This window comes from Sebastes umbrosus, chromosome 11, assembly GCF_015220745.1.
Source record: "Sebastes umbrosus isolate fSebUmb1 chromosome 11, fSebUmb1.pri, whole genome shotgun sequence".
Taxonomy (NCBI): domain Eukaryota; kingdom Metazoa; phylum Chordata; class Actinopteri; order Perciformes; family Sebastidae; genus Sebastes; species Sebastes umbrosus.
Window position 1 is genome coordinate 28,392,672 of NC_051279.1, and position 14,059 is coordinate 28,406,730.

The 14,059-nt window shown below is 40.4% G+C and overlaps 1 protein-coding gene across 1 annotated transcript in view; it reads left to right on the top strand.

Moving 5' to 3' along the window:
- LOC119496906 (NIPA-like protein 2) overlaps positions 1-13,921 on the top strand; it is a 32,094-nt gene extending 18,173 nt beyond the window's left edge. The window contains exons 4-11 of the mRNA XM_037784569.1: positions 5,271-5,330; positions 5,930-6,051; positions 8,378-8,474; positions 9,672-9,807; positions 10,051-10,139; positions 12,926-12,989; positions 13,083-13,180; positions 13,343-13,921. Coding sequence (XP_037640497.1) covers positions 5,271-5,330; positions 5,930-6,051; positions 8,378-8,474; positions 9,672-9,807; positions 10,051-10,139; positions 12,926-12,989; positions 13,083-13,180; positions 13,343-13,449 — 773 coding nt within the window. The 3' untranslated portion in view covers positions 13,450-13,921. The remainder of the gene's footprint in view (positions 1-5,270; positions 5,331-5,929; positions 6,052-8,377; positions 8,475-9,671; positions 9,808-10,050; positions 10,140-12,925; positions 12,990-13,082; positions 13,181-13,342) is intronic.
- Positions 13,922-14,059: the final 138 nt, after the last annotated feature.

Consider the following 14,059-nt stretch of genomic DNA (forward strand, 5'->3'; position numbering starts at 1 on the left):
CACATCACACACACCCATAAACACACAGGAGCAGTGACAGAACTATGCACCCCAGAGGTTACCTCAGTTCTCATTTTATCAAGCCGTGTGAATCTCACTTTGTACGGTGTTGCTATGGTTACTTGTTAGATCCAGCTGGTCCCAGAGGCAAAGCAGGAATCCTAAATGTATACGCGAACACGCTCACAGTATGAAATATTTAACGACTGACTGTTTCATCAGAATACCAACGAGAGTCTTTATAAACTTCCAATTTGACAGTAATGTCCCTGAAGGCATCACGCACCACCATGCCTTGTTTCACACGTCTCCTCTGAAAGACACTCTATCATTATGATTTTGTCTACAGACACTGAGCATACTTGAGGCGAAATTTAGCTTTGATTCAACTTGAATTTTTCTTATTTTTTGTTTATAGTAAAGCGTTTCATGGCTTGGGTTTATTAGCGTTGCCTAAAATCAGCCCTCAGGTGGAAGCATTTTGCTAATAAAACTGCAATTGTGCTCTACAGTCACTGTTTAAAGAGGACCTATTATGCTCATTTTCAGGTGCATACTCATAATTCAGGTTTCTATAAGAACATGTTTACATCAAAAGACGCTTTACTTTTCTCAACTTAACTCAACTCTACAATTATTTGTACAATAATTCAACTGTGCAATACTCTATCATTAATATACTGTACATTTCAAGAAATATTCGTATTTAATTCTTATTTATACCATTCTTGCATTTATATTTAACACACTTAATAGATCCCACTTCTCAGCATTTTGTATTTACTCATTTGCTCTGTGGTTATATGTTGTATATTGCATGTCTTAATGCAAATATTTGTACATATTTCTTATATTATTATTTCTTATTTTTATTATTTACTTTTATTCTCTACATATATTGTGTTATTATGTACATAATTGACATATTACATATTCCTTTTTTCTATTTTCTTACATTTTTTTATGTTTATATAAGAGCAATTGTAAAGTCCCAATTTCCCCCCGGGGATCAATAAAGCATTTCTGATTCATACCGACTGTTGTGATTGGTCAACCGAACCAAACTCTTCGGACTCCGCTCCAGCTCCGCTCTACCTAGCGTTGTTTGAGGGCGTGCCAAACTAGCCGCTTGGCAGGTATTATGCAAATGTATTTACTTGGTGACATCACCACATTACGGAAGAAAAGGCGGGACTTTAATCAAGGCATTTCAGGCAGTTCAGTGTGTCAGTGGGAGAGAGTAACTGGCTTTGGCGTGGACTTTGTAACCCTGCAGATATTTTACATGCTCAAAAAAGCTATATAACGCACTAAAGGAAAGAGAAAAAGCACAAAAGCATAATAGGTCCCCTTTAACATCCGTATTGACAACCTGTGTGTCATGCAACAACACCGCAGTAATCCCATTGGTGACATGCTGTGTGTGTCTGACATATTGAGCTGTTTATGCTCCGTGGCTAATCTCCTTATGATGGTGGCAGAGCCTGCACACAAACTCAAACTGCATGTCTGACTGTTTTTCAATATTTTCCAGCATTTTTTTTTTTTCGTTCAATTTGTCTGTCTCTGTCTGCGTGCCATCACCTGCACGCCCGTCTGGCTGGCTGGCTGGCTGGCTGGCTCGCTGCGGTTGTGTCCAAAATCTCCCAGCAAACACAGCTGGCTGTGCTGAAATATTGGTGGAAAAACATAACAATAAAACAACAGAAAAGGATGTAAAATGAGGCACTTAGTTGGACCTCCAACATGGCAGCCACAGTGTATTTTGTAAAGTGACCTCCTCACTGGGCTGCTGCTGTCACTTGCATATCTATTTGCCTTGCCGTCAGCCTGTCCACCGCCTGTTTGTTTATCTGTCTCAGGCAGTTAGTCTGTCTCTGTGGCCACCCATCTGTGTATCTGTTAATCGGCATGTCTGTGTTTTCCGCATGCATATCTGTCTGTCTCGCTATCCGTCTCTGCGACAGCCCAAATGCTGCATGTTTATCCGCCTCCCTCGGTTCGGTGCACGCCCCGTGGGTACATTAAGAAGACTGTAATCTGACCCTCAGCTCATGCGAAACTGATTGCTTTTCAGCGTCGCCGTTTCTGACAATGATATTGATGAATGGGTTCATGAAAAACGTGTCAAGGAATGGCATCTTGCCGTAATTCGCCGCTGCCGTTATGAAGTCCTAATGAGCTCCATTTATCTAAGCAAGCTGACAGATTTGATCGGGCTGATCAATATAAACATGTCAAGCATTGCGTGTATATTTATGTAGACATGCATTTACACATGCATGGCTGAGTGCTTTGTGTGTACGTGCATATGATGTGTACATACTATAACGTAGGTTTAATCCCCAGATATCCAAAATAAGACAGAAAAATAATCAATATTCTACCCTTTCACTTTAAAAAAGTTACTGGAAACCACTTGGAGAGGCCAGATAGCCTGCTACCCTCGCTACATAATGCACAAGATAAACAAAACACAAACCATCAATTCATTTTTATCAAATAGCAGTAATCAAATCCAAAGGGTATGGTTCATACTCAAAAGACAATACAGACGATATATCCATTAATGAGAAACAAAACTCAAATCCTGAGTCAGTCTAAATAAGAAAACCAAATGTCCTTTAAATCCGGGGTGACATTTGGTCAAACATACGGCCTGAGGGGCCAGAACCGGCCCGCCAAAGGGTCCAATCCGGCCCACTGGATGACTTTGCAAAGTGTGCAGAGAAGTCATTAATTCTAATATTTCAATAAAATGCACTGCTATTCCTATTTAAACACTGGGGGTGTCGCTGTCCTTATAAGACTAGCGGGCCGTGCTGGATACGTTATTACAGATCCCACGACAGGCTGCGTGACACAGCACTGTCAAGCGTGGGCTTCTGTTCATGCAGGAGCCACCAGTGGAAAATATCTTTGTCAAAAAGGAGAAAAGTGGACACAGAAAAATGGACCACTTCTATTTCTTCATAGAGGTAAATGGGAAGCCAGTGTGCTTGGTATGTTCACAGCACCTTTCAGATCTCAAGGAATATAATATTCGGCGCAACTATTGGACTCATCGTGGTGAAAAATACAAAAAAATGTGCAAGGAGAACTGAGAACAGAGAAGATGAATGAATTGTTGGTAGGTTTGAGGAAACAGCAGTCTGTTTCTAGTCTTAGCCGACTGTTCATCTCTTTTGTAAATGGATTTTGTTCATTAATTGTGAACATTTCAGGAATGCACCTGTACATCTTTACACTAAAAGAAAGGGAAACCTTTGGAGGTGTTGTTATTTATTATGCAATGATTTTACTGGTACCGGCCCACTTGAGATCAAATTGGGCTGTATGTATGTGGTCCATGGACTAAAATGAGTTTGACACGCCTGCTTTAAATCATTTCATTAAAGGAGGACTCCAGATAAATGTTAGTAAAAGAGATGTGGGGTGAGGGTGAATGTGTGTGTGAATGTTCGTTCCAATCTGAATGAACCCAGTTCAGTTCAATCCGGTTCAGTGTGTGAAGGTTTAGGTGTTTAGGGGGGTTTGGAGAAAAAGATAGAGAAGCCTGGAGAGTTTTAGTAAAAGAGACTTATCTTGATGGCCCAACAAAGGCAAGGAGACCGCAGCTGCTTCCAAACAGGTCCAAGACTCCAGTCCTCCACCTGCTCTGGGGATCGGCACACCTCCAGCAGAGCCTTGTTGCCCAAGAAACTTTATTGAATCCAGCTGGTTCTTAGCTCACTTGCTGCTCAGTTTACTTTTATACAGTATATGTCAACTGTTTTCTTTTAAGAGCAAAGAAACTGAATTTAACTTCAAATGATCTCCTCCTTTAGCCACTCTCACTCCTCTTTCTCTGCTCTCCTCCATGTTGCTTTAGTTAATTGATTTCCCCCCCCAGCTCACAGGTGTGTCTCATTTATCTCCTTCCCCACCTTCTTTTCCTGTCTGGATGGAAAAGGGCTATTCTGGACGTTTTTCTCTCTTTTCCCCTTTTCTGCTACACTATATACAATATCAATCAATCAATCAAACTTTATTTATCAACTTTCAAACAAATCAAATGCACTTCAAAATGCTTCATAAGCGATTGACAAATAAATTGATAAATGTCTTAACGATCAACAGTTACTCAAGGTAGTAAAATGTTGACAAAACAAAATGAGTAAAATAGAGTGCAAAATACTATAAATAATAAAATTGTAAAACACTACATGAAAGACTAAATATATGTTTTTTTTTTAGTTTATGTTTTAAAATATCAATATTTTCAGCTCAGATCCTCTGGAAGGCTGTTCCAGTGTAAAGGCTGGAAGCAGCATCGCCACATCTTTTTGTTGTGCTTTGTGTCTTCCTGGTTCCTAAACCAAAAGCATTTGTGAGAGGTAGTCTGGTGCACGGCCATGCAGTGCCTTATAAACTTTATCTGTAACTGCTTATGCAGTCGCTGGGGGGGGGGGGCTGGAGCCGATCCCAGCTGACATTTGGCGAAGGCAGGGTACACCCTGGACAGGTCGCCAGACTATCACACGGCTGACACACAGAGAGAGACAACCATTCACACTGACATTCACACCTACGGGCAATTAGAGTCAACAATTAACCTGCATGTCTATGGACTGTGGGAGGAAGCCGGAGAAAACCAACGATAATTGCATAATTGGGGCGAACATGCAAACTCCACAAAGAAGGGCTGAAAGTCGGGTTTGAACCTGCGACCCTCTTGCTGTGTGGCGACAGTGCTAACCACTGCACCACTGTGCCGCCCGCCTTATAAATTAATAACAGCATTTTAAAATCAATACGAAAACTAAACAGGTAACCAGTGTGAAGACATTAAAATAGGCATAATATATATGAGAAATTACAGTGATATTTTCACGTTGCACGCTGCACAGTAAATTCAAATTACTCCTAACCTAATAACAGCATATATGTATACAGCCGGTCTGTTTCCAACGTGATGTAATTGATATGAAGTCAATATTCAGTCAAGTATCTGACCTTGCTTGTGATTAAACTGACACCAAAAAATAAATCAATCCAGAATATGAGGTATTGATTGCTTTGTTATTGTGATAAAAAAAACAACAGAGATCTACAATTCAAATTATTTGGTGTCCAGACTGTGTCATAATTGTATCTGATTGCTTTTTTAAACACATACAGTGTGAGATAAAACTGTGTTCGAGCTCAGATTATATTCTAGTAGGCTGAATAGTAACTGTGGCATGTTTTATTGGCGGTTAAACTAACAGGAATGTATTTTCTCTTCCCAGCCAGCGCTGTCATATCTGTGTTTTTCCTCAAGGAGACGGTGCGCGCCTCTGACATCGTTGGTAAGCAAACACTGGATCATTCTGGATCACTGAGGACATCCTCTCAGATTGCTGCTGTAACTTATTGAGAAGTAACATTTTTAGAGTTCAGGTACATCAGCGTGACTTCACAGATCATCTCTGTGTGACAGGGGAAGCATATTTCAGTTTGCCTGAGATAAAAATATTTTATTTACTAGTAGTGTTTCTGCCAGTGGGGGGAAAAAAAGGCACAATCTGTTCAACAGACAGACCTATCCTATTATATTGTTTTATGAAAAGCTATTGTTTGTCATAACAATTTGTAGAGTGCTCTTAAATGCCACGGTCGTGATGATCGTCACAATGAACGGTCATTACAACTGCTAGATTGGAAATTTATATCGGCCCTGCACACCGTTGCTTTCCAGGATTAATCATCAGCACATTTTGCCCGTTTCGCTATCGTCTTGTAATTGCTGATGAGTGACATTATCAGCCACATATTGGAAACACTGAATTGAATGAATGTTTTATTTATAAAAGGGTTCTGCTGTTCTAGTTTTGCATTCACATATGAATTAGAGACAGAACCATTTTACCACAATCTCACCACTCTCCGCCCTCTCTTTCTTCCACAGGTGGCACCCTGGCAATAACAGGAACATATGTCCTGGTGACCTTTGCCCCCCACACCACCACACACATCACGGCCCATCTGGTCCAGTACTACGTCATGAGCTGGCACTTCCTGCTTTACCTCGTAAGTAACCCTTTAAAACCCTCCAGCCTGACTCCAGTAATATTTATGTGTACATAAGCATGCTCTTGTTTCCTTGGAGCTACTGTTTGTATGTGCACATGGGTTGCTGTATATGGTACGTTTAGCAGCACAGCACTGAAATGTCCTGTACTGTAGCCTATATATATATATATATATATATATATATACCAGCTCCTGTCGTGCTGTTAACCTTTAACCTCCCTGTGGAGAGGAGCAAGAGGAGGGCTACTTTTAAGGGTTAATTAAAGTATTTAATGTGTATTAATCCTCTGTAAAAGAGGAGTTGAAGTACAGTTGATGAATAACCTGACCTCAGAGAACGATGTAATAATTAATCCTTGCAACCTTGAAAGATATCCTGTTCTTCTTGTTTTTCTTTGTGTCTCATGGAGTTTGTGTAGTGAGGAGCAGCGAGTCCATTAAAACAAGGATTGTCTATGTTTTTGAAAAAAAATAAAAAATACTGACCCCATCTCATGGTCTGCCGGTGCATTAACACTCACCCGTATGCTCTCCTACTCCAGTTTCGCCTCAGGCAGGGATGGCATAAACACAGCTGTTACCATAGCGACGGATTTGGCACAGAGCCGAAACAAAGTGTTTTTCTCAAAAAGCTGCTCATCACAAAAATTCAAATGTTGACACTAGTCTTTGTCGAAAACACCTTGGATGTTTTTAAAGGAGGAATTCAGCAGTAGAAGGTCATATCCTGCTGCTTTTCCACTGATGCCAGGACTCCCGTGATAGCAGCAGAGATAGAGAGAGAGAGGAAGCTCTGTGTTTTCCTCGTCTCAGGTTAAACTTCTCTTGTAGAAATACAGTGCTGAGTGGGGAGTAAAGAGAAGCACTGTTTTGTGCTAGAAAGGGACACCTTTGATCTGTTATTCAGGAAACTAGTAGCAGAACACCACTGAGGATCTGTAGCCTATTGCATTTATGATATTTATATAGTTTTCTTTATGTACAGTATTTACTTCTATAAACCATATACAAAGTCACCCTGAAAAGAAATCCTTCTATCATTTTGTTGAGACTTCGTTGATTCAACTTTTATTTTGACATCATTTTGTCACCAAATTTTTGCGTAAGTGTGGAGTGTTATTTAGGCTCCTTCGAGCCCGCTACAACCTAAAAGTTGCGTTAATGTGTTGAAGAAATTAGTGGCGGTAAAACAAATTTGCGTTTATATCGCCTTAAATTTGCCAGCCCTATACTTAATAATATTATATTCCATTTCTGCCAATAGATCCCCCTAAATGCTACACACTGTTCCTTTAAACACTTGAATATGATCACACCAAAACTCTCTCCAAAACCCAAATATTCCCTTTACTGTTTGTGGAACAACCGATTATCTGCACATCAAACCAGGCAGAGATGAACCTAAAATGATAACAGCTATAGCAGTAGTGTAAACAGTGAATGTGTGCCCTGGGTAGCAGTGCCATCATTATTCAGGACACATCATTTCTCTCAACCATATTCAACCCTTGAATCTAGTCCTGTAATGTAAACACACTCAGAAATAAAAAAAAAAAAAAAAAGCAGATATTGGATGAAAAACAAATGTTCAAGCAGATATCAGGAAAATACAGATGGGCGGACAGATGTTTTCATATTGAGGTGGTCTTGCTGCCTCTGGCTGCAGTGATCGATGGTGTGTAAAAGGATATGCTGTTTTCCATTTCTGGCAACGCATTTGAATGCTCATCAGCCTGCGGAGGAACAACCTCCGACTGTACGGGATGAACTGTAGCTGGTGATTAATCAGAGGGAAATGAAATATCCAACACTGTCTTCTCATTATTTTCATCTGGAAGACTATTAAACAGTGTTGGTGTCATTGACAGTGTGTGTAGTGTCAAGTGGTGTATGTTTTTCTAAATCCATTGAAATAAGCCCTCTATTGAACATATTTCTAGAGATACAGGTGGTGGTTTTAAGAGACATTTAAAGGTCAGCTTGCCCTTTTTCCCCTCAGTTCTACTTTTGTCCTCCTTTCCTATTCTCCATCCATTAGAGCTGGGTGACGTTATATCAGAGGTCTTTGAGCTGAATGCTGTTGGACTCACAAGGACAGTCCTCCTCATTAAAGACTGTGGCAATCCATTTCATTTTTCATTTGTTTTAATTAATTAAAGTGCACTGCTCACTGCCTCTGTTAAATAGATAAAATGGTCAGTAAAAAAACAATTCGAGTGCAATTCAGATTTTCATTTTCTGTGCACAATTTGAGAAAATGGAATCTGAATTAATGATTTATGTCTCTCTCTCTCTCTCTCTCTCTCTCTCTCTCTCTCTACAGCTTATAGAGCTCGTCGCCTTCTGTATCCTGCTCTATCTGTACAAGATGAGGAAAATGAAGCACATCGTCGTCGTGATGCTGCTGGTGGCCCTGCTAGGTATGAACAAATGGAAGCTGTCTGATTGGGGGCAGAGGTTACAGATTAAACCGTTTTAGGTAGTCAGAGGTTGCTTTGTTGCCTGGCTACCAAAAATGGACTCGTGCTCTGTCATCATTTCAGTTTAGAGGCGAGTAGAGCACGACGGAAGAGAAATAGTTCACTGAAACTCACTACAAACCACAACCGCCTCTACAAATCAGCATGATCCAACGAGGAAGTCCTTTATCGCCAGCAGCGTAACATAATTGGGATTGGCCAAAACTTTTTCTTGGGCCCTCGCCCCAAACACAAGCGTACGCTTGTGCGCACACATGCACGTATACACACAACCACTCCAGACAATTGCTGTGCCATCACGGAGAGGCTCAACATGCAACTCCCATACTGCAAACCATCCTTAGATCAGCACCACGGACAGCAGCCGGAGCGCCAAATTTATCAGCGCTAATTTAACAACGTGCCCTGGACTCAGCAGCCAAATGTTCACACAGACACAGATAACAGTAGGTGCACATTTTCCAACATATGAGACGTAACAATTACAGTGCTATAGATTTAAATCCCTGATTCCACTCCATAATAACAAAAAGAAACCAGTTCTGAACCCATTAGAAGTTTATCCTACAAGTCTTGTGCTCCGCAAAGTCATTAACAACACTGCTTTAGAACCGTGTCCTTTTTTTATTGGAATATCCTGGCCATGAGCGACGCAACGCGATGTGGCACGCCGTTTTGAGCTGAACTTTTGTCAGACGCCCACCTGTTTCTATTTATTCTTGTCGCTCGCCTTAAAATCGCCTCAGTGGACCAGGAGCGGCTGATTGGTGAAGTTGTATCTTCCTCATTTCACTACAAAAACCTTAATAAGGTGGCAGCTGGCTGGAGGGAGATCACCAGAGAGCTGAACGTTTCCTACTGCTGTTACTTCCAGTAAATATCACAAGATTAAACTCGTTTTCTGTTTAAAAAGAACAAACGAAGGAAGATAAGTGGTTACATCTCCGGTCTGATCTGGAGCTCACAGCTGATAGGTAGCCTACGTGGTTTGTTTATATGACGTAATTGAAGGGCATATAACGGATTCAGTATGTACACGGTGTAGGAAGGTGATTTTTGGGCCATCTGACAGATTCTGTGCCGCACCGTTTGCACCGTCGATATTTAAAAACTGCTGTTGCTTCTGTGTTGCTGCAGCCTCTCTGACAGTCATCTCAGTCAAAGCTGTGTCGGGGATGATCACGGAGTCAATAAAAGGCCAGCTGCAGCTCATCTACCCCATCTTCTACGTCATGTTTGCCGTCATGGTCGCCTCCTGCGCCTTCCAGATCAAGTTAGTCAAGGTTTTTCTCTCTCTTCTTCTATGTACCTTCTTTTTTTTCCAGCCTCTTTTTATAGCTCAAATCCCCTCCTTCCTTCCTGAACAAACTCAAGAGAATTATATATTGGACATGGTGACATTGTACCCGCAGCACACCTACACTATTATGATGGATGAATAGGCCACTACGCAGTGTCTCTATAATCAAGGTCATTATATCCACCGCTCCAATCTTCTTATCTCCTCTCTCTACAGATTTCTCAATCAGGCAATGAAGATGTTCGATGCCACAGAGGTGGTTCCTATCAACTTTGTGTTTTTCACCGCAAGTGCCATTCTTGCAGGTATGTCAACAATAAAGCTGTCTCTCTCTGTGGTTTACTTACTCACCAGCTTCTGTTTGTCTGTTGAAATGATAAGACAAGTTTCTTATCGTCAACAAATCCTATTAAAAGACCAAAACCAGCAATGAATTGACCCAATACTGGTATTCTGCATAGCCTGATAGAACTTATTCTGGGGCTCACAGCTCCATTGATGTCCAAACATGGTGACCTGTTCCTTTATAGCTACTGTAGTTTATTTTGAGTCAATCCCACCTACATTGCAAATTTCCCCACTGCGGGACTAATAAAGGAATATATTATCTTATCTTATTGTCCTGGTGCTACAAATGTTAGCAAACTAAATACGTATTAAGCTGTGGCTGAATATTGTCCCCAGTGAAAGCATAATTGATTCATGTTGAGTAGTGTTTGCTAATAATTACAGTACTCAGGAAATTACTGAGCCTTTTTACAAGAGTCTACTTATCATGCTCACAGCCTCGCAGTGTTGCCAGATTGGGCTACTTTTGATGAAGCTGGACGGGGAAAAATAGCGTTGGGCTGGTAGAAGAAGTTTTTGGTGCTTTTGTCAACATTTGGCAGGTTTTTGAAAATATTGTGAAAACAATATAACTAACAGAGAGATACAAAATTCAATGAAAGTCATTGTGTCCACTGTCACAGCCCGGCTCAAGGGAAGGACAAAGAGGAGAGGAGAGAACGCATGACTTTTAACTAGGGCCGTCAAAGTTAAAGATAGGGTCGACGATGTTGGAAAGCTAGCATAATATGAAAATTTAAGCTGCTCCTACTCTGTATAAATGTTTTAAAAGACTTTCGCAAATGCTTCCAATAAATTATTTGAAACAAAATTAAGCTTTTCTTTCAAGGACATTTTTTTATATCTTCCCTGTAATTTGTACCAAATTACATTATTCTTTCCAGGAAAATTCTATAAAATTATTTTTAAATTACGGACCCATAAGACAAAGATTCACGTCTTCAGTAGTAACCAGTGGGCTGAGTGCCACAAACAGGATAGAGAGGAGTCAGAAAGTATTTTTAGACTTACGCATTGTTGGTTTTGGTCTTTTGATTTGTTGGCAATAAGAAAAACACATCCTATCTCAAACTCGACACTTTTTTTCTGATGATGTGCTTCAAAACTCACTGCAGTATAGTTGAAATCGATTCATGACACATCACCGTGGAACATAATACGCAGTCAAGATGGTGATTCATTGCTGTATATGTGAACCACTTAGGAGTCCTTGTTCAGCAAAAGTCTGCAGTATTTACAGCGTGTGTATTGTGTTGGCTCAGGTCTTTATTATCCTGGCAGTAATAGTGCTCTTTGTTCAATCTGAAAACATTAAGAAAGACTATCAAAAGCATGCTTGTCTTGAGGGAAAAGTACACGCTAAAACACTTTATTATGATGTAAAACTAGGGCTGTCGAAAGTTAACGTGATAACGCGTTAAAACAGATTCCTAAGGAATCCATTGGTACCGATCATGTCATACTAGATTGACACGAAGGAGGCTAAATAACGCTCCAAACCTACGCTACATTTTGGCGAGGAAAATCTGGCATGGGGCATTTACAAAGGGGTCCCTTGACCTCTGACCTCAAGATATGTGAATGAAAATGGGTTCTAGTCACGAGTCTCCCCTTTACAGACATGCCCACTTTATGATAATCACATGCAGTTTGGGGCAAGTCATAGTCAAGTCAGCACACTGACAGCTGTTGTTGCCTGTTGGGCTGCAGTTTGCCATGTTATGATTTGAGCATATTTTTTATGCTAAATGCAGTAACTGAGGGTTTCTGGACAATATTTGTCATTGTTTTGTGCAGTTAATTGATTCCCGATAATAAATATACACATACATTTGCATAAAGCAGCATATTTGCCCACTCCCATGTTCATACGAGTATTAAATACTGATGAATCTCCCTTTAAGTTACATTTTGAACAGATAAAGATATGTGCAATTAATTTGTGATTAATCGCAATGAACTATGAAAAATAATGCAATTAATCGCAATTAAATATTTTAATCGATTGACGGCCCTTATTAAAACAATGGACCTTGCATTACTAAATCCATTACCTTGTTTGTTATTCTTCTAGTGGATACATTGCTGGTGACATGATGTTCTTTGTAGCTATTTCCAGTGCAGCGTCAGTGGAGTGTAAAAGCAGAAAATGTTCCAGCGGTCCGAAACATCAGATTTTGGTGTCTCTTAGAACAAAAGAGCGACAGCTTCTTTCCACCATTTTGCACTGATGTCCTGTAATCATAGAGGAGGAAGAGACACAAGGCGTGCAGGGATTTGAGTTCCTCTCACCTCTTCTGAGAATCTCCTGCTCTCATATTGCTCTCTCCACCTACACACATATCACCCACAATTGACCGCATTGAACACCAAAATTGCTGATGTATTATATCTGGCGGCATAATAACATCTGGGGGTGGACTCCTCCTTAAGGATTAGTTTTGTTCCACATTATTGTTTTGGTCGGACAGCCGTGGACTTGTGAACAGTGAAAGGAGCAAAGGAAAAGTGAGTTTCCTATCGAGGGTTAATCAGTGATCCATCCAACATTTTCTGTGTCGCTACTCATCTGTTAGAACTACACCCTTCAGTTAATAATCAAACTCTTTCCTCTCATCGTCCCGGTGTAATATGTGCTCAGGATTTCCAGTGCTATGTTTCACAAACAAAACACTCGAGATGATCTACATTATTCTGTTATTCTATGAGAAGTGAAATGTGCTTTTTCTTTTTCATTTTGCAGGGATAGTATTTTACCAGGAATTTGAAGGCTTGGCATTGCTCAACATTTTTATGTTTCTTTTTGGGTAAGTATTCAATAACACACCAGCATTTTGCAGCTTATTAAAATGTGATATAATTTACTGTAAGATGTTATCATCCCTGAAACTCTTTTCCAGTTGTCTTCTGTCTTTCCTCGGAGTTTTCCTGATCGCACGAAACAGGCCAAAAATAAAGCAACGAGATCCCAATTTTATCGCAATGGATAAGATTCCAAGTAAGCTGTTGATCAACTTTTAATCAGCTCTATTTACAACACAGTGCTGACGTATTTGTATCGAGTATGGTGTGTGTATTGATTAGCCAGCTGTAACCCTGCTAATGCCTGCAGCCCTGGCAGCAGGCTCCATCTAATGAGCTCTGCTGTCCGTGTTCACAGGGAGAAGTCACACAGACAAAGTGCAGCCCGAGGCAAAGAGTCTGACATACGGATCGCTGGCAGCCAAACTCATGTGCAACAGAACTCTCCAAACAGACGATTCATAGGAGCAGCTCCATCTGTCGCGACTGTAATTTTGGAGGATTTGTGTATGTATGTGTGTGTGTGTGCGCATTTCTTCCTCCTGGGTACTTCAATAATATCTTTATTTATAGAAATAAGCGGCAGGCATCAGTTCAAACAAGTGCCAGCTGAGCGGCAGTATCGGTGGCCATATTGGTCTTAGATTTTATGTCAAAAATGGCGAGCATCTCTTTCAATATCCTAGAAATGTCTTGAGTTAACAGTATTTTCCAGCAGGGTTGTCATGAGGAAAATAAATGACCAAATGCGATGAAACACCTCAGGATCACAGTGCAACATTAAATGCCCTACTAGAAGTTTCATTAAAAAAAAAGGTCCACTGTGACAAATGTATAAAGATATATGTAATATAACATATGTATTACGGTAATCGATTGAATAAATCGGTGTATGTGTGATCAGTTAATAAATAAAGGACAAAATCTGATGTTTCAACAGTCTGGAGATTTCATGTCATGCGGTATAATAAAAGCACTACTGCCCTCTAATGGTGGGGGGGAGCTCAGAGATGACCAGACAACTTTGTACATGTGTGGTGTTGATATGAGGTGAAGTTAATTCACTTAATATGAA